We start from the raw sequence: 22,916 nt of genomic DNA, 5'->3' as shown, positions 1-22,916 counted from the left end.
GAAGCGCTGCATCTCACTAACTGGGGTGGATGGGCTCAGGTGCCAACCTCAAGCAGAACTCACCAGAGAGGAGGCCATTAATAGCAATTTCACGCAATAAAATGTTATACAAATGTCCAAGTCCAGTAGATTTCACTCTTCTCCAGAGCTAAAAGAGCAGTAAAGATACATGTCTCTTTATAGGCTATGTTTGCATACTCCTGTTCCTTAATTCAATGGAAAAAACAAAATCAGTTGCTACCCAAATTCGCTGTAATTATCTCTTTTTTTCCTCTTGGCAAGTGCTATTTTTAGTCAATACGCATGCATAGTCATACTATAGCATAGCTGTTTTTTAAATTACATATGCCAGCGCAGTTTATGGATTTTAATTAGCCAGGGAGTTGGATAGCCATCAGCAGTCAGGAGCTGTATGTTGTTTGCATACACACTCAGTTGAGAAACTTCCCCACACAGCATCTGCTTGTACAACCAAGGAGTGGCAGACCCTCCCCGGCAGCCAAACCATCCAGAGCCAAGGGAACCAAGGGCTCACATGCCATGGCTTTTCACTTGGGGTAGAGAAGGGGAGCCTGGGTGGAAGAGGGCACTTCAGTGACAAGCATGGATTTAGGAACTTCCCAAAAACCAGCGGATGGGCACATGCAACAGGCCACCCTCCTCTGTCAGTACATCAAAATGCTACGTCCAACACTGGCTGTAAAGGCCAGATTCTTCCCAGGGTACACCGAGCATATCCCCTCAAGCTGGAGGCAATAGAGACCCTTCTCCATAAACATGTTAGAGGTCAGTGATGGCTGTGAGAGACACAGGGAGCCCCAGCATGCGGATGATGGGTGTAACGCCCACAGGCAGACCCAGGGAGCAGGGCTGCCCTGCTACTGGAGTGCAATGCAGCTGCACAGCCACCCAAGCAGCAGGGATGCCTAGGCACATGTTCACCTTGCTAACAACACTGACACCAGCTACATCTTCTGGCCATACACCATTTTTCTCTATAAACATAAAATTCTAGCAAAGATAGAAATATATCAAAGCTTCATCATTTAGTCAGCTTCTGAGAATGATCTGCGTCTGGATTGTATTTTACCGCGAGGTGGGAGTACTTTAGTTTAACCCCCAAAGTCACGAGAAATCCAGAATCCCAGGGCAGGTTCTGTTGCCTTTCATCCACATGTAAGTCTGCAGAGAGTTGTTGGATCCTGTCACAGATGAGCAATTAGTTGAGCTAGCAAAGGAGGTTTAAACTTTGCAAGTGGCATCTGCTGTACGCCAGAGATGGGACGAATTTTCTATCCAACTATGGAATAGCTGCCAACAGAAAAAAAGGAAAAAACACCCAACAGAACCAAAATATACTTCCCAGTCATTATCTGAGGTAGCTGATTAATTGCTCACACGCTAAGCTTCAGAAACCATATAACCTCCCTAATTTTAGTGGTGATGTTTTTGAAATAAAAGGCTCAATTTTAGGCTTTTCCTTATATTTTCCCTCCTCTGCTATTTTGACTCTTCCATCGTTTTTGAGGCTCGCATGATGAGCATTCCAAAAAGCCTTGCCTGTATCTAACAAGCTGAGTTATTTTATGTAAGCCTAGCCCACAACCTCACACCTACAGAGGCCAGGATTACAAAGGCTGTTGTCAGCCTCCGCATTGGTGTCATTGCAATATTTAATGCTGAGCACTTATATAAAGTTTCAAAGCAGCACAGTGATTAATTGCTGTCAGTCCTGTGCGTCTCCCAGGTTCACATTTGACCGAGAGGGCCATGCTTCCCTTTTAAGCGATGTTGGGGTTTGAACAATATTGCTCTATTTTTTGTTTTAATTGGCTTTTAGCAGCAAGCACGGAAAATGCTGCAATGGGCAGAGCTAGCAGGGCAGCTCGTGCTGACCCACGGCTGCTGCCTGGCGCTGATGTCCTGGTGACATCTTGCAGGCACCGCTCAAGGCATCTCTATCAACAGCCTTTTGGAATAAAAGGTCAGAAGCACTGAGATTGCAAGGGGGCAACGGACTGGACAAACTAATTTGCTTTCATCCTGATTATTTCTCTTTTAAGCCTTGTGCTTCTATTGAGCTCATAATGAAGATGGTCTCCCTGGCCTCACCATCCATCCCTCTCTTGCCTTTAATGCTGGTCTTGTTCATTACTTCCATAGCGCTCACTGCAGCACCGTCCGTTGCTGTATGCCTGGCAGAGCCAGCTCTGGTGCACTGCAGAGGGGACATCATCACACGAGGAGCATCACCAGCCACCCCCCAACAACACCCTCTTTCCAAAAGAGACAATCCTTCAGGTAAGGGGGGCCATCGTCCTGACTTTCATGGCTACCAGGTGGCAGTGCCAACAGCACAAGAGGTTCTTCACTCACCCAAAATAGCCCACCCCCCCTCCACTGGGAACCAGGGGCAGATGGCCTCAGGAAGAGAGGGGTGCGCAGGAAGGAGAAGGGTGGGGGATAAGTAGGTGACATGGATACTTGCACCCCACTGACTGATCACCTCTGAGTCTTATAAGCTTGCTAAGAGATGGGCAGTTTTTGCTAAGAAATGAAGAGCTTGTGTACAGAAGTCTCCATATTTTAAATCACCAGTAAGTATTAGAGTACAGACTACATATTAAACGTGAATTTGAATGTAAAATATAATGGGGCAGCTTTTCATCATCTGAATGAACTGTTCAGTCCCAACAGCAACAGAGGAAAAAAAAAGGATCAAATACACCTAACAAATCTACATCAGGAGGGAACCATAAAAAGATACAACCAAGATAAAACCTTATGTGAGGAAGTTAACTGCAAAGAGTAAATCCTCATAACTTTAAGAAGTACCTGTACACAGCAGACCCTTCTGCCATGTGATGTGTAAAAGAAAATAATAGTGTACAGGAGGTTGCTAAAATTGCCTCACCATGCGAAGATGCCATCCATGCCCTATACAGGACCAAGAGAGCAACAGGCTCTCCTGCACTGGAATTGATTTGGAGGGACCCGCACAGCTGGGCAACATGGGCAGACCAACAGGTGGTTGAAACAAGCACTATCACATTTCAACTGCTCATTTCAAACGACCAAACTGATTGTCACCTGGGCCTCCAAATCTTACCACCCTGTCATGGACAGTGTCTATTTTACAGCCATTATAATCTAATCTCAGCTAATGTGATTTACACATAGTAATTAATGGAGCTTCAGCTGTAAGGAAATTGGTCATTCAATTTGAGTTTAATTTACTGCACATGCATACATTAGAAAGCACAAATTCCAAAGCTGTCATCTGGGCACAGAGAAAGGGTTGTGTGCTTGGAAGGAAAAAATAAAACACCTAATAAGCAATAATACCACTGGCCTTCCACACCTCTTGCTCCCAAAGCATCTCCTCAATGGGATAATGGCACGCAAATGAATCTGGCCATCTCAGTATGGATGTTTGGAGATATGAAGGCAAAGTTCCTGTTGTCACTGCTATCCCATTTGCCAACTGCAGGAAGCATCAGCCTAGCATACTGGTATGTATGGCCTCATGATCCCTCCATATATTTAGGTGTGTATCCACCAGAGAGTGCAGGGAGGCTTTACGGGGTATAAAGGCTGCAAAAGATGCCATATCTGTGGCATACAGATGAACAACTCCAGTGGTGGAAAACCATACCTAAAAGCCAGGACAACCGTTCACAGCAAGGGCAGCATTTCATTTTCAGTTACCTTAAGTTAAAGGTGGCCTCATACCAGCCTAGCCTTTGGAGCATCTAATAACCAATCTAATAACCATAAAAGCCAAAAGCAACGCCTGAGAGATCCACACTGCCCTGTGTAGGACCAGTAATGCTCTGCTGGCACTGAGGCTCTCCCAGCTCAAGGACTACTCCACACAAGACACCCACAAGATGTCCAGCTTTTCTAGGGTTTCTCCCCAGAACGCCTATGGCATGAAGCAGCTAGCTATGCTGCTTGCACAAAAAGGAAATCACTCACACCTTAAAGCTGGATGAATTAAAAACACTCGCTCAAGGTGGTCTCTGCAGTCTCCTTAGTGCCATTAAATTCCCCGTATGCAACATAACTGTAAAGTTTTCCCTGCTAAATTATTAGAGCATATACATGGAAGGTTTATATGCAGTGAAAGGTTGAAAATGCTTCCTGAATCAGCACACATTTGAAATTAAATTGTAAGTAGAGTGTACACAATTTGGCTTTACAAATATTATTGTTAGCTTTACAATCTATTGTGCTTATTAGATTCAATAACAGTTACATTAGTTAATAATAGTTATTAGAAGTTATTAATAGTTACATTGCTGGTAACTGTTCTGTTATTTAACTGAACGATAAATATAAACAACCTTAGCAGAAAATTATTTCTACCAAAAAATAGCATTTGTGTGGACATTTTAATTCACCAAATTTGCAAATTGCACCTAAACACAAAACATTGACACGAAAGAGATTAAGTGCAAGGCACGACCATCACCCAGATGCACAGTGCATACAAATTTGGTCCCATTCAGAGTTCAGTGCTGAACACGAGTCACCCAGAGTTCTCTCTTTGATTTGTTCCTCAATTTGCTACGGCCCCAGCATAGCACAGCCAACTAAGCACCAGCTTACCTTGCTGCATAGAAATGAGTTTAAGCACATGCTCAAATTTTAATCCACATCAGGGTGCTCTGCCAAGTCTTCAACAAACCCTAAGAAAAGAGACCCAGATTTTAAAGAAGATACCGACAGGGGCATTTCTAAATGTGTCTCTGAACAGAATGTAGAACTCATGTGAGCACAAGGCACCCCAGGTACCCTGTGAATCAGCTCTTCGAGGTACGGGTGTCCTCATGGTAGAATCACCTAACACATCTCACTTGGTAAAGCTTAAAATACAGCTGAGTCAGATATGCTTCTACAGTATCCATTGTATGCAAATACTTTTCCAAAAACTAATGCAAAGCGACATTTAAGGCTCAAAAGGGACTCATTAACACCCCAATTCCTGACACAAATGGAAGCTCTGCTTTTCTTTCTCTGCCAGGCTTTTATTTTTAAATACATCATAATAATAATAATTCAAATAATGTGGTTCCTTCAGCAGTTTTAAAATGCAGAGTCAGCAAGGAGTTTGGGGAAAAAAACACCTACCCACAGATAGAAAGATAGGGGTATGCAGGAAAATACAGACATAAAAATAGGGGTATGCATACGTAACGGGGCGGTTTCTTTAAAAGAAAATAACTGGATAAAAGAAACCTCCATCTATGCCTTCCCGCCTCCAGAAAGGGGGAAACCAAAACTAAACCTGCCGCTCAGAAGCACACTAGGCATCCCCTGGAAGGCTCCTGAAGAAATCCATGCCCCTGCTTCCCCCTGCTGGAGTGCGGCCTGGAACTGCACCCGGCCGATGGAAAGAGTCTTCGGCTCTTCCTCTACAGCTGAAGGGTTTTCCCCACTTGTAAGACATGCGCGATTTACAGAGGGTTTACCAGGTTTTTGCACAAGTGTAACTTTCTAGTCAGCCAGCATCAGACTAGGAAAAGAGTGACATTTCCTTTAATATTAATCAAGCTATGTCAAGATTCGGGGGCAGGGAGAGGGGAGGCACAAAAGGTTAAGTCATTTTACACAAAGAAAATCCCATTTTTGTAACCCATTTCTTTTGCCTACATGTATCTACTTCAAATTTATCCCGTATTTCAACAAGCAGCATCTATCTGCCCTAAACGTAATTCACGGTCCTTCCCTCTACTAACTGCAAGTTATGGCGCCCCATATCCATACACAAGCTGGGCCAGAAGGAGCCAGTTGCGCTGCATATTCTAGCCAATGCCAATTGTTTTTTCCCCTTGGAAGTGGCTTCTGCAAGCCCTGAAGGCATTTGTAGCATCCCTGCTTGAGTGGACAGTCCGGCTGTGCATGAGCCTCCGCTATCTAGAACAAGAGGCTACAAAAAGGAGTGTGAGCAAAAGCGCAGAAATAAACCTCGTTACACTGAAATGGTACTAAATGCTTCCAAATTATGCTTGGGCTGCTATTAAACACAGCATGCAGCAGCAAAGCAGTTTTTCTTTCCAGAACTTCTTACTTTTCACTTACTAGTCCAGAGTTTTGGAAGAGTCAGGTGTAAAATTGGCTGAATTCATTCCTAAGCGCCATCAAAAAACAAGGCTTAGACAACAGCGAGTGCAAAATGCTGCTTCTTCCTGGGAAGTTTTACCCATCCTAGTAACTGCTATTCAAGAGAGTCAATCTTCAAATGACAATTTGAATTGTTATTAAAAAATGGTTACTAATAGATGCACCACACGACAGACCAACCAGCAGTTCAATAGATGTAGGAACACTCAAAAGAGTCGTGCATCTGCGAATGGTGGTTTTAATAGTGTGAAGCTCTTAAATACCTCCCTAGCCACATTTCTGCATGTCTTGGAAGGTGCTGTAAAATGATGGACAACTATACAGCTGATATTTCTGAGAAAGTATCAGTATGCCTTCCTCTCATAATGAAGATTTCCAGTACCACTGCAAGTTACCTTGCCTACCCAGGAGAGCCACATTTGAAGAAGTATTAGATTTAGCCTTTGTTAGCTCTACAGAATTATCCTTGGTTTGCAGACTTGCAGTGTAATCCCAGCTGTCAGCTGCGATCTTCAAGAATACTTCAGTGTTCAGACCAGGGACATGATTCTCCTTTTTCTTTTTTCTAATTGCTTCTGTGCATTCACATCTTGCAAGTACAGTAAAATGTAGGGACCAGTAGTCGGAACACTCCCCTCCAACACCTTAATGCGCTTATCAATTAGACCTCCTAACTATAATCACTTCCCAACCTTTAACAACAGCAGAAGTTTACTATGAATTGTTCTGGCAGAACAATTGAAGTTTGGCATTCATATTGCCTACTCGATAGTAAGGAGTCTGATGACTCTTCAAGCATTTCTCTCACCAGTGCAGTACCTGGCTTGAAAGCCTGCTGAACGCAACTAGTGCTTTTTTATTGTTGTTTTTCTACTGTATTTTGCAAATAAAAACTGGAAGTAAAAGGCATCAAGCGTACAAGCCATTTAATTTAACCTAGTCTTCATTCTTCACTTTGAACACCTGACACTGTTTACGCTTTGCAAGGTTTTTCCTGCCCAATATGCACTTCAGAAGTACTCTGAAAGATACCATAATCTCATTTAGAACATTTTCAAGTTTTATTTGCAACTATTGCAATTACAAAGAATATAACAATGTAAATTTGCATTTAAAGTGACAACCCTTTCTACTAAACAAGGTCACAAAATTCATGTGCACCCATTCTGGCTTTGGGCAATCTCCATAGGATGGAAGTTTTCCTGCATGGCAATTTGTCACATTTTACAGCATTGCTTTTTCATAGGAACAGAAATACATCTGTTCCTACTTGCAGAACACTCATATGTATTTCTGAAATACAGAAATATAGCTATTAATCAATTCATTTGTTTTACTGAGACAAAAAAAAAACGAATCCATCCCTGGCTTTTATCAAGTCATAAATACACTAAAAGCCCTGATTTCTCCTCCCTGAATTTATTCCCTAATTAGACTTGGGTTGTTTTTTTTTTTAAACACAACTAAGGATAGAATCACTGTCTTTTTAACAACCCTGCAGGAGACTGAGGTAAAAAAAGAAAAACAAACCTCAAGGAGATGCACACTATTACAAACGCAGCCATCAAATTGTCCAGTTTATTGATGGGAATTCAAAATTGATACAAAACATGCCCTCTTTGCATGTTGTATTTTACCCTTAAAACGTTTCCAACAGTGTCAGGTAGATTAAGAATATACTTCGGCTTTTAGGATGTACCTTCTACAAAGGCATTGCACAAAAGCCACTAATTTATGTGACATATGATCCCAAAATTGCTTTCAGACATTTTGTTTATCAAAAGACTCAGATCTGCTGCTGATCTGATGAAATAAAGGCTTAAAAATGTTTTAAGCCATTAGTAACTATTCTACAGCAGAGTCAAGAAAGTTTATGATTTCCATTATCATCCTGGGCATAAAAAGGCAACAGTCCTAAAAAAAGCAGCCCTCCAGAATACATGGAATGTGGCAATGGGTATGATGCCAATTTATAATGATCAAGTTAAGTAAAACAGATTTTTAAAGCTATAAATGATGGGAGCAGTATCACAGCAAAACATTTAATGAATACCACAGAACTAATCAACTTGGAAAGTTGAGCAGATGTTGTTTCAATCAACAGAGATTTGTCATGTCAAATATACCAAAACATTTTCTAAAATAAATTCCTAATGCAGAAAAATGGATTTAAAGTTTGCTTCTAGCTAATAGTACCTTTTATTTAAATTGGACCCTAAACTGATCAGACAATACATAGCCCACACTTTTGGACATTTATAATAAAAAAGCTTTTATTTTCAATTGAAACAAATGCACTGTCCTGCACTTGAAGGCTATAATGAGCCATAAACATATTCCAAGGTGTATCAATGGCAACAGATTTGTTTCACCCCCACTGAGAAGTTACATAATGCACTCTTAATTGGTAAAGAAAAATTAAACTCAGCCTTCTCGAGGCTTCTGTACTGTGTTTCTTGGTTACTGTACAAGTTCCACAGTCAGACGAAGAGTTTGCAGTGTGTGCAGATATTGTAGTCAATCAACAGTATTGTTTAATCATCATCTTCCTCCTCTTCCTCTTCCTCCTCAAAACTATCTTCAAAGCCCTCACTGTCTTCCTGGTCCTCATCACCTTCTATTGCTGTATCCCATTGTGGATGATTTTCTGGCACTGGCTTTGCTTCATGAACTTCCAGCTGTAATTGGATAAAGAAGAAAAGAAGGAAAAAAGGGTTACAGACAATACAGACCCATTTGGGAAAACAAACAAAAAACCCAGAACAAATGACACACCACACAAAATTTACAGTTTTAAAAACAAAGCAACACCCTAAAACCCAAAACAAAACCAACAATAGCTTCCAGAAAAAAGGCACACCAGATTTTTCTCATTAACTGAATGTATCTAGCACGAAGGGCAGGGAAATGGCACTGCAGACCTAGAAGTATAAAGCCAGAACCAACCATACTGCAGAAAATTATTAAACATGAGAAAATGTCTATTAAAATATGTAGGCACGGGAAAACATCACAAACTTTAGTCCCATTTAATCCACTGTAACATTGTCACTACTGGCATCAGGCAGAAATGGCTTACAAGTCTCTTCTTGCAACTGTTTTAAAAGTAGGACAGCTTGAATTCTTAAAGGTTAACAGCACTTTGGGGGTTTCAATCATTCTATGAAGCAGCTTTCAATATGATACAAATATATAACACATTTAAACATCACCTTCAATGGTTTTATCTGGTCCAATCCCATATATGAATCTGATCTTAAATAAACCGTGTACTGATAGTTACCAGGCTTGCCTGGTGCTGGGAACTTGAGCTCTACCTAGAAAACAGAATTTACACAGTAAGTTCTTGCTGCTTTCAATCAACACATTAGAACAAGTACCCAAGTACTGTAATGAGCAATAAATACTACTACAGAATAATCATGTTTTTTTTATATAAAGTTTGTTTCTTTCATGTGATACTTCTCTGAAAACCTCTGCATAATAAAATACCTGCATAAAATACCCAAGTACAGTACGTTCCATGAAAGCTGAATAATCACTTTTTTTCTGAATGAGACCAAGACTCTACATTAAGTATACAATTTCACCCTGCTGTATGCTTCCTTAATCTCAAAAACTCAAACAGGTTAAAACATTTAGTCTGCTGAAAGTATTAGCTTAACTCTACTGCTATTTGAAATTGAACATAAAATCTGGTTTGAAAGAACAGAATACATCAAATCTCCATTTTTCAGAAAAGCAAAGAACACAGCCAAAGGTTACAGTCTCAGAAAGTTTCAACATGAGCTGAAGCTAATTAATTTGTCAGAGCCCCTGCTTTGCAGAAAAATAACACTTAGTATTTCTCACAATTTAAATAACTTTCAGAATGATCATTGTGTACTAATACTGGTTTTCATCAACTTTTTATATGAGGAGAAAAACAACCCCCATGTATTCTGCAAAGAGATTTGGAAGTCTTAAATTATGTTTCCTTTCTCCACTACCAATTTTCACAGTTAAAAGGCTCTCCTCTGCTTTAATCAGGAGAGCAAAATTTATTTTCCATCCTGAGATAAATATGAAAAAAGCAGCTAAATGTATTTGCATATCATAAGACACTTCAGTACATTTTTGTAATACCCCAAACAAAATTTTTAAAGTACTTTACCTCTTCTTTATCTTTTAGCGTACAAACGTGATATGGCATACATATTAGCATCTGCTCCTTCCGATCTGCAATATATAGCCACCACCATTCTTGTTTTTCCTTTCACAAAAGAAGAAAAAACCCAAAGAGGGTTATTGAAGCCTCATAAAATGATGTCCTTACACTCTGTAACAAGCATTTGCGATTCACCAGTCCTTACAATACACACAGAAAGGAGGTGGCTTGTGTTTGCTAGTTTGGTTTTTTTGAACTCTTGGATGGGTATGAATAAACTATATAGTGCACACTGAAAGCAAACAGGTTACCACAAGTAACTGTTGCAAGTGTCCATTCCTTCACCTCCTTTTGTTTAAAAAATGAATAGTGGAGGGGGATAGAGGGAAGATTACTTCATATTTATGAAGTGTTTTATTGGATAGGTTATAGTCATAACAGCATAAGCTTACCCTTAGGGGAAAAAAAGGGGAAAACCCCCATAGCTTTTAGATAGCCCAAATATTAGACTACTGAACTGTTTTCCAACACAGTTTTACCCACCCCGATGGTCTTGTAACTGATCACAATTATAACAGACTAGAGCCCTGATGTGTGCATCTTATGACACTTACAGGTAAGCTCTAAACCAGGAGGCCAACTTATATATATATATATATATACACACACATGCACCACCACTGATCAGGTAATTGCTTCAGTGCCACCTGGAAGTGGTTGTTTTGTTTCCTTTTTAATCTAACAGAATTATAAGAACTGAATGAAAGATTACAGTGGACTTTAAGACCACCACTAAAACCCTTCCAAATTCTACAGGTGAGAAGCAAATGCTGCTAATATGCAGAATTTGAAGACTTTTTTGTCTGTAACAAAACAGAGTCAAAAGTTCAGTAGTTTTAGTGAGAGGGTTCTTTTGGAGGAGTGGAGGGGGAGGATAGCAGGGAGCACTGGTGTGGGAGGTTTTTTTGGTTTTAACACTGAAGAAGCCAGTGCCTGGTGATCTGAAATTTAAATAATGCAGGCTGAAAAACTATAAAAGCTAAATTAACTTATTTTCTCTTTTGGAGTGACTAATTGTTATGCCAGTAATAATTATCATCACCTCACTGGAATATTCAACTAGGAAGCTACAGATTTACAGCAGCAAGACACTCACACCAGCAAACCAACACATCCAACCAAAATACCCTGGTTAGCACTGTTGAGTCCAGGAGCAAAGGAGTGTAAAATTAACTCAGTATGTTAATGCCCATTTTACAATGTATGAAGTAAAAGCATCTGCAACACAGTAAAGCAACAGCATTTCTTCACATACTTAGAACAGGCACTGAGAACAGGACAAAACCCAATTCACATGCTATTTAAGACCCAAATTTGTAGCATTACAAGAAGTGAGCTATTCCAAGTGATTTTCTGTATGAAAAAAATATCTCCCATATGATTACAAGGCATAAGTTATTTTATCTGTAAGTTTCAACAATAAATATATTGTCAATCTGCATGAGACAGCTGCAGCAAAAAAGAATCTTATGCAGTTGAAGTGTTTATTTCCTAGCCAAGGGGCCCTCTAGGAATAGAAGGATGAAGAGTGTAAACAGTGCAGATGAACAAGAACTACAGAAGACAGATCCATTACAGAAATGGCTACTCGCCACTTTGGGCCTATAAGGGCTCTGACCATAGAAAAAGAGATCTGCATTTGTATCAATAGGTTTTTGATGTTATCAAAACACTGTGCTGACTTGTACATTGTGTATGTTGCCATCACTCTCAGTGGCAAGGAAATTCTTACATTTTTTTAAGAACAAAGATAAAACCTGTCAGCTAGATTTTCACAAAAACTGGTAAAATTAACAGCCAAGGGAGAAAAAGAAATACCAGAACAAATTACATTCATTGATAAAACGCTCAAAGGACTCTATAGAGTAAACTCTTCAGAAGTAAAGCTCATGACCCTAGAGTGTCACTGCTTTTTTATAGAAAGGACAACTGTGCAGGAGTGTCATTTTCCTTCCTCTTATTGGGTGGAATTTAAAGTTTATGCCTGTGAGAATCTGGCAAGCTAACAGGCAAGTGGGCAAAATGCCCTTTAACAGATGGGTGCAAGGTTTGGCATGCCAGGAAACCAGCATGTTCATAAAATTGGAACACCAGGGCCAGTTTCTACCTAAAAATGTCAAAACTACAATCTGTGCAGTTTCTGGATCCATGGATGCAGGAGCAGAAGATAATTATTTAGGAACCTGCATAGATTAAAGCTGCATCTCTGGCACAGTAATCAACTGCCCAAAAACTTTTATAAAACTCAGCACTGGTGAGGAAGCATCTCAAATACTGTGTTCAGTTTCTCGCCCCCTCACTATAAGAGCGATACTGAGGTGCTGGAGCAGGTCCAGAGAAGGGCAACAAAGCTGGTGAAGGGTCTGGAGCACAAGTCTTATAAGGAACAGCTGAGGGAACTGGAGGAAAGAAGGCTCAGGTTGGTCTTTTTGCCAAGTGACAAGTGATAGGGCAAGAGGTAACGCCCTCAAGCTGTCTCAGGGGAGGTTTAGACTGGATATTAGGAAAAATTTCTTCACAGAGAGGGTGATTGGGCATTGGCACAGGCTGCCAAGGGAACTGGTGGTATCACTGCCCCTGAAGTATAGACGAGGCCCTCAGTGACATGGTTTAGTGGTGGACCGGGTAGTCCTGGGGTAAAGGTTGGGATTGACGATCTTAAAAGGTCTTTTCCAACCTAGTCAATTCTATGACACAGTGTTAAGGCTATCTCCTGAGAACAAGTATATTAGGCTCAGCTACATTCAAACATCCCTAAATTCTGGAAATATAAAAACTCACACAACTACAACATTTTATCTTTAATTCTGAATCTATAGACTGGCCATGACCACAATAGAGTTAGAATTCTAAATCACAGACAAAAAACCCAAAACACCCAGAGAGTACAATGGATTTTGTTCTTCAGACACTGCAAATTGACACTATCTAAACATGCTCCAACTGCAACTACAGCACCAAGTACAGCTGCATTCAGCTTTTAGGACATGAGTGAAAGGAGGTTGGAAAATTTACAACTGCATGAGAGAATACATGTGTATCTGTCAAGCATTCAGTTCAGCCCTAGCCTTTTTCTTTAGCACAGTACTGTATTTAGGTTTTATCATAAAACCCATCAGCAGCTTGGTTACACACAGCTGAAGCACCTTTGTATACAGTAAGTATAAGGGAAGTCTCCAAAGGAACCTTCAGTGCAGTAAAAAAGAAATATGAACAGTTAGCACCCCTGTGGCAATGGGCACAGCACATACTCATTGTCTGAACTTAGACTGATGACCAAAGCCAGCTGCTTTCACAGCAAGACGGCATTAAGACTCTGCTGCGTATCTGACATGATCTAAGGCAGACAGAAGAAGGGAATGCTGGCACACCTTTTTCTGTTATGCTGGTGTGCTGCTGGAATTTGTATTGAGAGATGGGAGGGTACCTAACAGTGTCAGGAAAATACAGCATTAAGATTAGCCATTACAAAATTAGATGCCATGAGGCCACAGAGCTCTTAACTAAGGCCTTCAGGAAAACAATTTCTTTGATTTATTTATATACCTTTTCTGGCTCTGTAGCAACAGGTGTTGTTTCCCCACACTTTGTTTTCTAATGATGCCAGAACTACATAAAACCAGCAGGAACAGTGTGATCACAAGTATGGGGACAACGGAGTGTGCTTTGCACATGCAACAAGCTGTACAGGGTACAGACATAAAGAGCCTTAGGGACTGAAAAGAGAGCAAATATACACAGTGTCTTCCTTTTTTTCTTATGTTTTCCTATTCTTCTCTGTCTCAGTTGTCTCCTTTAAACCACAAGGTTTAAAGCCTGCATCCCAGCTCCCTGTTACTGGAGATAGCACTGGAGAGAAGAGATCTTAGATTAGTTCTCTACTCAGACAGCAGGGAAGCAAAGAAAACTCTCTGAATTACTGGCCTGGAAAGAAAGTGTGACAAAATACTCCTTCGTCCTGGTTCCAATCTGGTCACCTCCCAAGGACCTAATTTATTTGTTCAGAACAAAAACCCCACACTTAGAAAAACCCCATCAAGGTTCCATTGCTGTAATGGGTTTTCAGACACCTATTCTAAATGTGTTTGTGTAAGTAACAACTGATACACCAGAACTTGCTTTCAACACCAAAAGCTGCTGTAGTGACACCTCAGCCTACCCTACTATGAGTCACTACTCTGAAATACACCCCTTCGTCTGATACTCATCCACACCTGATTTGTATTTTTGAGCTTTATAGGAGAGATTGTTCCACAACTGGCTTCTGCCACACAACACACTGTGGTAGAAAGAGAGCTCTTCTAACCCCTCCATCTTCCACAGTTGCACACTGTGATGCCACCATGCTGCTGCACTGAGACTTGGAAGTCAACCAGCAAGCCAAAACAACCTGCTCACCCCCAACACAGGTTAACACAGGAGGTATCCAGGACCTCCTCCACTCACAGGCATTCCCAGTTAAAGAGCAAGTAATACTCTACCCTTCACTCCGTATTAGAATCACTGCTGTGCTTTCATGTTCCATAGAGAAAAAGAGAACTCTAAAATATTAAATCCCTATATATCTGAAAGGTTTAATTTTGAATTTATCTATATGTAACAGATCAGCAGAAAAACAAAAAACAAACAAAAAAACCCCACCACAAACTTTAGCAGTATTGCCATCAAAAATAAACCTTAAGTTGCATGCAAGTTTGCAAGTCTCTTGGAAATGGACAGAAAGAACATATTACAGGTTTATAAGAAAGTATCTGAAAAAGTTTAAGAGGATATTAAAAATTAAGACTTTTTAAATTAAGGTTAGCATTTTTTTCAAGTATTAGACTTGTTTAAAAGCCCAGTATTTACAATAAAAATATAAAAAGAGCAATTATTTTGTATTATATTAATTCTCATGTTTCACAACTGCAATGGTTTCTATTACTGACCTCAGGAAAAAAAAGACTGTAAACAGGATGCGTTATCTTTGACTTTGTTTCAAGAAGGGCTCGTTCCTTTCTCTGTATACTTTGCTGTAATTCTTGCCATTCCTGTCAAAGACAAGTTCAAAGAATTACTGTGCACCAGCCATCTTTTGCATTAGAGAAAGAAATTTCAGGCCATGGAAATTATACATATGACAAGTTCTTGAGCTACACAACACATTACAGAAGAGAAAGGCACATAGAGTGACACAGTATGATTAAGAAAATAAAAATAAAAATCAAGTGACCGTGCAACTGAAGAGACCATTCATGTACATATTAGCAAACCCCAAAACAGATCTGTGAGGCTTGCATACATTCTTCAAAACTCACTTCTACAGCACTGCCTACAAACACTAACTACCTGACCTGTAAGTCTTGACTGCAAGCTTGATGACTCTCTTCCCATCAGGAGCTTACTCTCATCTTGTATGGGACTCGCAGCTGTCACTCTCAAGTCCTCTACCGTAAGGCCTGTGGTGCAGAAACCACCTACCACCACGATGCCTCATTCTAAATTACAATTATAGTTTTGAATGACTAACTTAACAGTTACTAGTTTAGTAAGCAGGTACTTACAGTATTCACTATGCAGTAAATACAACAGCCACTGCATGTAAAGAGCAAAGTTCAAAGGAGAGACTATTGCACAAAATCCGCAGCAGCTAGTAAACAGATTAAGCCAACAGAAGCATTACAATCTTTTCCTGAAGTTAAGCTGTTTTTCTTATGTAATTTTAAAGTTTTCTGTCTATGCTGCAAAGACCCTTTACCGCTTGCTCTCAAACAGACTCGCAATGACAAAGCTCTTATGCTGGAATGAGGTCTGAAAACCTCTGGAGAACTGATATTACTCCTTCATCTTGGTGCTGCCTAGCCTGAGGGGATGCTAAGAGGATTAAAATGCATTTTCTCTCAACCCCAGCAGCAACATTACCCTTCAGGAAAAAGTAAGGCTTACAGCTTCATCATCTTTGTTTTGCTTCTCATCTTGTTCTCTGTCCGAGTCTCTGTCACTTCCATCATCTTTTTCACTTTGAGAGTCCTTGTTTGTTTCTTCTTCTTCAGATTCACTTCCTTTATCAGAGATCTCCTCCTCATCTTCCTTTGCAACTACTTCCTAATAAGAAAGAAAGGGGGAGTAAGGGGGAGACGAACAAACCTCTAACTTAGTTTGTCTGCATTATTGTAGTACACAGCATTCACAGCACCTGTCTTAAGGTTAAAGCCCTTATTTCCTATTTTGATCTATACTCTTCCTGTGTCACAGAGTGTACATACAGTGAAGAATATTTCTTTTCAACTCATGTGCTAAGAGGAGCAGGGAAGCAATTTTCTCTCTCCACATGGCACCCGCAACACAAATAGAAGAAAACAGTATTTGATTCTGGGGTTGCATTTAAAAAAAATACTAGGAAAACTAGAGAGGAGTAGAATCATAGAATAGAATCATAGAATAGTTAGGGTTGGAAAGGACCTTAAGATCATCTCCTGCCATGGGCAGGGACACCTCACACTAAACCCTGCCACCCAAGGCTTCATCCAACCTGGCCTTGAACACTGCCAGGGATGGAGCATTCACAACCTCCCTGGGCAACCCATTCCAGTACCTACAACATAGCTGGAGAAAACACCATGCAGCGGGAGCATAAAGTACTAAAGCTACTTAATTTATCAGAAGAAAGTCTTATTTCAGTTTTTTTCCCTTAAAGTACAAAACAATTCACCTCCCAGAAGGCATCGTAACAAGAACTAACAAGAAGGGACTACAAAGCCAGACTTCTAAAGTAGTTGGACACAACTTTCAGCAGGCTGATGGAAACATTACTGTGGTGGTTCCCTCATTTAACCAGTAATTCTTAATTGTAAAGAAAAAAAATATCTATTTTAGGAGATACGCTTTACAAAAGCAAAGAATGAAATGAGGCACATACAACCAAAAAAAAAAAAAAAAAAAAAAAATCAGCTTAGGAGTGATAAACTGAACAAAAGACTTAAATATCAATAAATCTATAAGCTACCCCATTAGCTTGTTTTTGCTTCTGCTGTTTCTGTGGCTGCAATGAAGGTGGCACAGGCTTCTTTTTCAGTGGCTTCTTTTTCTTTGATTTTGAAGCTTTCTTGGTTCCTTTATTCTTTTGCTGCCATCCTTTGCTCTTAACTTTGTTGACATCTCCTTGCTGTAGGAAAGCAGTATTTAAAATATTTATTCTGTTCATTAAATTTCAGGCATTCACTGTATTTTAAGCATTTTAAGCTGAGATCCAAGGTTAGAAAGCATAGCTCAAGAGACACATCAGTAGGTATTTCTGGGAAAAAAAAAGTAAGGCTTGAAAAGCACACAATTAGCAACTCAACATCTGAAAGAAAGTTCTCTATAGCTAGCAAAGGAAACATCCATTTTTCACTTACCCCATCTTCTGTTGGTTGCTCCTCTGCTGCACATATAGACTGCTCCTTTTCAAACACTTCCTGGTTAGAGAAAAATGTGAGAAGTACTAATGCTTCTCTGTACCAAAAGAGTAAATTACTATTTTATAGTTGAACTTAATCACCCTAATCAGGTCTAAGGTTTTGCTCATTATGGCAAATTCTGTTATTGGTGACAAACACAACAGGGGATTAACAGATGAAAATTAAACCCTATTTTGAACATTTGGTCTGGGATTTTTCCATCACTACCATTATAAAGAAATTCAGTAACGACATGTCATCTTGTTCCAAAGAATCTACTTGTTTTATAAAGCACAGAAATCCTGTAACACAAAAACAAGCAGTAGTAAAATGCAAATTCTGCTCCAGTTGCCAGAGCATTAAAAACTACAACAGCTGCATTGCTACTCAGGGACACAGGACAACAAATCAAACTAAAAATACAAAATGTTAAGACAAAACACAATGTTAGTATTATATGGACTAGAACATCTCTATGCAAATGGAATATTTTCATGCATTTCTTTCTTCAAAACATACTACATGTCACTGAAAAAATTCACCATAAGGAGCTGTCTTCTGTAAAGACAGCAGATATGATACACCAACACAAAAAAAAAAGCACTCTCTAAAAGGCTAGATCTAGTTTTTAGTTCATGTATCTCAATGTCAGACTGCCGAGAGGAGTTAATGTAGAAAACAACTGAGTTTTCCATACACTGTCAGGCATTTTAATTAATTTCTAAGTTTAATATGCTCATAATTTGCAGTTTCCTTTGTTTTTAAGATCCAGCATAGTGATATGGTACTTAAACTTTCTACCTACTACATCCTCAGTTATTATTGAAATGATACATTCTGAAGTTCCACAGTATGAACACGTAGGACTTATATAGACTTATTTCTGCTGAACTGGCTTCAGCAGCCTGTCTGATCCTCAAGTGTAATATTTATGCTTGTTTGCCTTACACCTTAGGAGCATAATTCAGACTTTTTGTTTACTTAGACAATTATCTGAATAGTACAGATGCAAAAAATTGCAGGCTTTTTTAGGTAGAAGCTTGTTTCCTTTCTGTGCATTAAGGTTTTTTTATTCTAAGAAAGTAATCACTGTGTTTAAAGCTTAAAAAGTTATCTCAAGTCAGAAGCTGAACTACTAGGGTGAAATATTACTTTGGTTATGCCACATTGCTACCCATTCAGCAATCCATTTTCTTCATGTGGCACTGGTGTACCTTCTTTATATTATGTATATTTTGCTAGACTGAGTTTCTCTCGTAAGTGTCTAGAGCACCCAAGAGATTTGTAACATTATGAGCCCACATAAAGTGAAATCAAACACTGTCCTAAGGACTTCAGTGAATAATTTATTCTAGTTCAAGAACTAAGTTTCTGAATGTCTCTTTTCCTGTTATTTACAAACCTCAGGGCAGTATCACTTGCCATATTCTTTTACTGTTCCCTAGACAACTGCAACAGGTCAGACTGAACTTCGGTCTGGTTCCAGGAAAACTTTCTCATTCAGAAACAAAATCATAAGGGAGGATTAAGAGCACAAGTTCTCAATTTCAAATCTTAATTTTACAGTTATAGTCACAGCACACCATTTTAGCTCACAAAGAAGAAATGCCTATTTTTTAGCATACACTTGCAGTTACCCTGAAAGAACAAGTATTCTAAATACTTACTGCCATGGTCTGTCTTGTTAGTGTGACCAAAACAGTGACAAGAGAACCTACTGTAATATTGTTGCTGTCTTCATCATCCAAAACTAGTGTAAAAGAGAAAAGCAACACATCTATTAAACTTCTTTAAAGCCTTTTTTTTTTTCATTAAACACGTTTCTACTATGTCTAAATATAAGAATACAAATTCCAGAATTTTTAATACAAAAAAATTTCAAAATATTATTTGATAAGTCTCTTGCAACCCCAAATATACTGAGGGCTGGTAATTCAGCATACTACAACACAGCAACATTGAGTTTGAAATTTTAATTGCATGAAAGTTAAAAAATTCAAAGTTATAACTGTTGTGGGAACTGTAACTCTATAATATTGTGCATTATATATTAAAGCATAAAACTTCAGACGCATGAAATACTACACATGACCAAAGGGACCGTGTTATATTTGTTCTGGGAATCATAACTTTGATTTTCCTGACTTTCATATGATTAACAACTCAATTTCAATGCCACATTAACAATCGTGCGTTTAATTCTTTAAGTAGAAGGCAAAGAAAAATAAAAAGAACGGCATGATTATTTTAACTAAAACATCAAACATAAAACCCACAGGGAAACCATCGCGTAGTTTACATCTCCAATCTGTGAACTGGAAAATGTCCCAGGTTGGGGAAGAATAGAATTACATTCCTGTATAGAATTTTTATATATGTCTACCACCACCACCCCTGCCAAAGCAGTTTTACTATTCCCCGGTTTTAAACATGTATTTTATATAATGGCAATACTAACATAAACAGAAAAGCATATGCATTGTTTAATCCTCTGTACCACACCTGAGTACAGTTGTGTGACAAATGAAGACTATAGGCAGAACTGTATTTTGAATTTGACCACTGTAGCCACAGCAGCAATGTTAACTAGAAACAAGTATTAGAACAAAACTTTCAAACATCTCACATTTACTAGCACTGATCTTACAAAGCAAAGGAGACCTCAGAACCACTTGCCACTCAAGGCTGCCTAACAGGAACTGCTTAACAGCATACCCAATCCTCAGAGAGGAAGAGTGTTATACAGTCATTGAAACAGAGCACACAGAATGTAGCTAAGCATAGCACGGACAAATTCAGCTGGATAAAAAAAAAAAAGCTATACAAGGACTAACACAAAGGAACCCATGAATATTTAGTCATCAGGGCCTCCAACTCAAAATCTCACAAAGGACTCTCCACGCTGGAGTAAGACGAGCATAAATTCTGGAATAAGCACAACTTTTTAAGATAGCTAATAAAAGTGGTATTTCAACCAGAATTCCACATTGCTCATGAAATATTAAATCAACAGATGAAATATCAGATAAGCTCCTCCAGGAGAAACTACTGCTGGCTTGGGAATCTGTGAAATGTTTCAAATGTACTTTATCTCCTCAGACTATAAATCTCATGTACAAGAGCCCACCAGTCAAAAAAGCATGTCATTTCCAGGCCACATAAATAAGAGCAAGTTGTGATTCAGCATCCTCCAAAAGCTTACTGCCAACGGACTATCAAAATGTCAGAAGAGCAACATATACGTAACAAAAAGACCTCCCACTCACCCTGTGGTTTTATATCCATAGTAACATACGGAAAGCTGCCAAGGACAGCCATAACTTCATCATATTTCTTATCCTCTAGGAAATGCAGTAAATTGCGACGATCAGAACCTTTCAAACTCACCAAATCCTGAATACTTTTGATTTTATACTTAAAAAAAAAAAAAAAAAGGAAGTCACATGGTAGCAAAGAAGACAGTCCATAAATAACCTCTTGATAATAATACATACACACTACTTCATTTTTTTAATTTTTATAAAAGATTTCAGGAAGCCAGAAAGCATATATTTTGAGAAACAATAAAACCAGCAGGCTGCACTCAAACCTACTAAATAGCAACTGAATAGCACTGCTTTGAACACTGGTGCATTCCTTAGTATGGCACCCTTTAGAAACTGAATATATTTCATAAAAAACTATTATTTCAGCCAGTTTTTTTTCAGAAAGCTGTGCCAAGAAGTCTTACTAATCATGTTCCTTCTCCATCTAGAGTACCTGAGTGCTTTGAGAGTTATATTAGCAGGAACAACCAAGTACATTTTTCCCTTCATACTGAACTGTAAACAAATCTAAACCTACTCCTTTTAAGATTTGCACAGCAGAGCTGAAAGAATAAAACAAACAGATTTAACTGAATACTTGATTACCTCACCATTATAAATGTGTATACTTTATTAAAACTAACTTCATGCACCCAGGTAGACCGCTCATGCCTCCAGTAGGGGACTGTATTTTTTAAGAGCTCAGTGCATGGGCCTCTTCCCTCTTTCAGGGTGGGATTATGAGACAGCCAGATTTTTCATTTTTGTACTTAGTTACACCAAATGTGTAAAAAAATACATCTAAAATGCATACTTTTTTGTATGCTCCCTGTAGTTTAATTTTTTCCTTTTATGAATTCCTTTGTTTTATCTTCCAACTATATTTTCTACCAATGCAGATTAAAGCAAACAAACAAAAAAGTGCCAGCCAAAACCCCACAGAAATCCCAGTAGAATACTCTAGCTACATTCTAGAAGATATTAAATAGGACAGTACTCTGTAATAAGAAACGGTTTCTTCTGCTTGTGAGGTTAATGTAGGCTCATCTTTCATACTTATTGGATCTCTGATCTTAACTTCCACCTCCTGAGATGGACTTTAAAGAAATAAAAAGGACACAAATCATCTAGGAAGTATTGTACCAAGTTCCTGAAAAATAAATATACTTTTATTCTCTTGGTTAATTCATGACCTTGCTTCCTTATAGGCAAAAAGATAAAACAAGTAACAAAGTGTTTAAGTGTTTTAAGAAGTTACCAAGTATCGTTTGTAGTTTTATACCTTTTTATGATTGGAGACTCTCCTGAGATTGTCCTCTTCAATGTGAGGAAGCTGCAAAAGGGGAGACTTGAACTGCTGAAGTCCCTGGACAGTCATCTGGGAAAGCTTCATGCAATTTTCCAAAGATCCCAAAGATGGAGCACGGAACTCCCTTTCTTGGGGAGAATGAAACAGAGAGCATCATTTTTAATTTTTTTTTCTCCTTTTTTCACTTTAACAATGTATACTTGTATTGCAGATTACAGAAAACCTTGGTTTCAATCAACAAAGCAAGAGAAAGAGGCATATTAAAATGTTTAGCATAATAAAGCAGGCAGCCTTTTTATTCTCACTGCAGTCACATAGCTCAACAGACATTTTCATCTTTGTGTATTTTTATACATACGTGTATAACACATGCTTACAAAGTAGAGCTACACATCATTAAATACAGTTTATCATTAACATTAATCTTTATAACGCAAATTTTTATCTTGAGAGATTAACAGAAAGGTAGCAGCCTATTACATGCAAGAAAAAACCTACAGGTATAACTGAAGCTAAGCAGAGGATATTATATTATGTTAGAAGGCAGCAAA

The 22,916-nt window shown here is 38.9% G+C and overlaps 1 protein-coding gene across 2 annotated transcripts in view; it reads right to left on the bottom strand.

Annotated features, from left to right (window-relative positions):
- Positions 1-7,165: 7,165 nt before the first annotated feature.
- Positions 7,166-22,916, bottom strand: part of SEC63 (SEC63 homolog, protein translocation regulator) — a 57,170-nt gene continuing 41,419 nt past the window's right edge. For both annotated transcript variants that reach the window (XM_061460198.1, XM_061460199.1), the window contains exons 12-21: positions 22,339-22,493; positions 21,018-21,165; positions 19,419-19,501; positions 17,710-17,769; positions 17,319-17,477; positions 16,259-16,417; positions 15,262-15,363; positions 10,280-10,378; positions 9,339-9,443; positions 7,166-8,804 (exon numbers count right to left, since the gene is read on the bottom strand). In XM_061460198.1, the coding sequence (XP_061316182.1) occupies positions 8,661-8,804; positions 9,339-9,443; positions 10,280-10,378; positions 15,262-15,363; positions 16,259-16,417; positions 17,319-17,477; positions 17,710-17,769; positions 19,419-19,501; positions 21,018-21,165; positions 22,339-22,493 (1,214 nt within the window). In that variant the 3' untranslated portion in view covers positions 7,166-8,660. The remainder of the gene's footprint in view (positions 8,805-9,338; positions 9,444-10,279; positions 10,379-15,261; positions 15,364-16,258; positions 16,418-17,318; positions 17,478-17,709; positions 17,770-19,418; positions 19,502-21,017; positions 21,166-22,338; positions 22,494-22,916) is intronic.

This window comes from Pezoporus flaviventris, unplaced genomic scaffold (genome assembly GCF_033815535.1).
Source record: "Pezoporus flaviventris isolate CSIRO_AGI_PZ_B2104156 unplaced genomic scaffold, CSIRO_AGI_Pfla_v1 ptg000031l, whole genome shotgun sequence".
Lineage (NCBI taxonomy): Eukaryota > Metazoa > Chordata > Aves > Psittaciformes > Psittacidae > Pezoporus > Pezoporus flaviventris.
The sequence above is the reverse complement of the archived record's forward strand: the minus strand, read 5'-3'. Positions and strand labels throughout refer to the sequence as shown.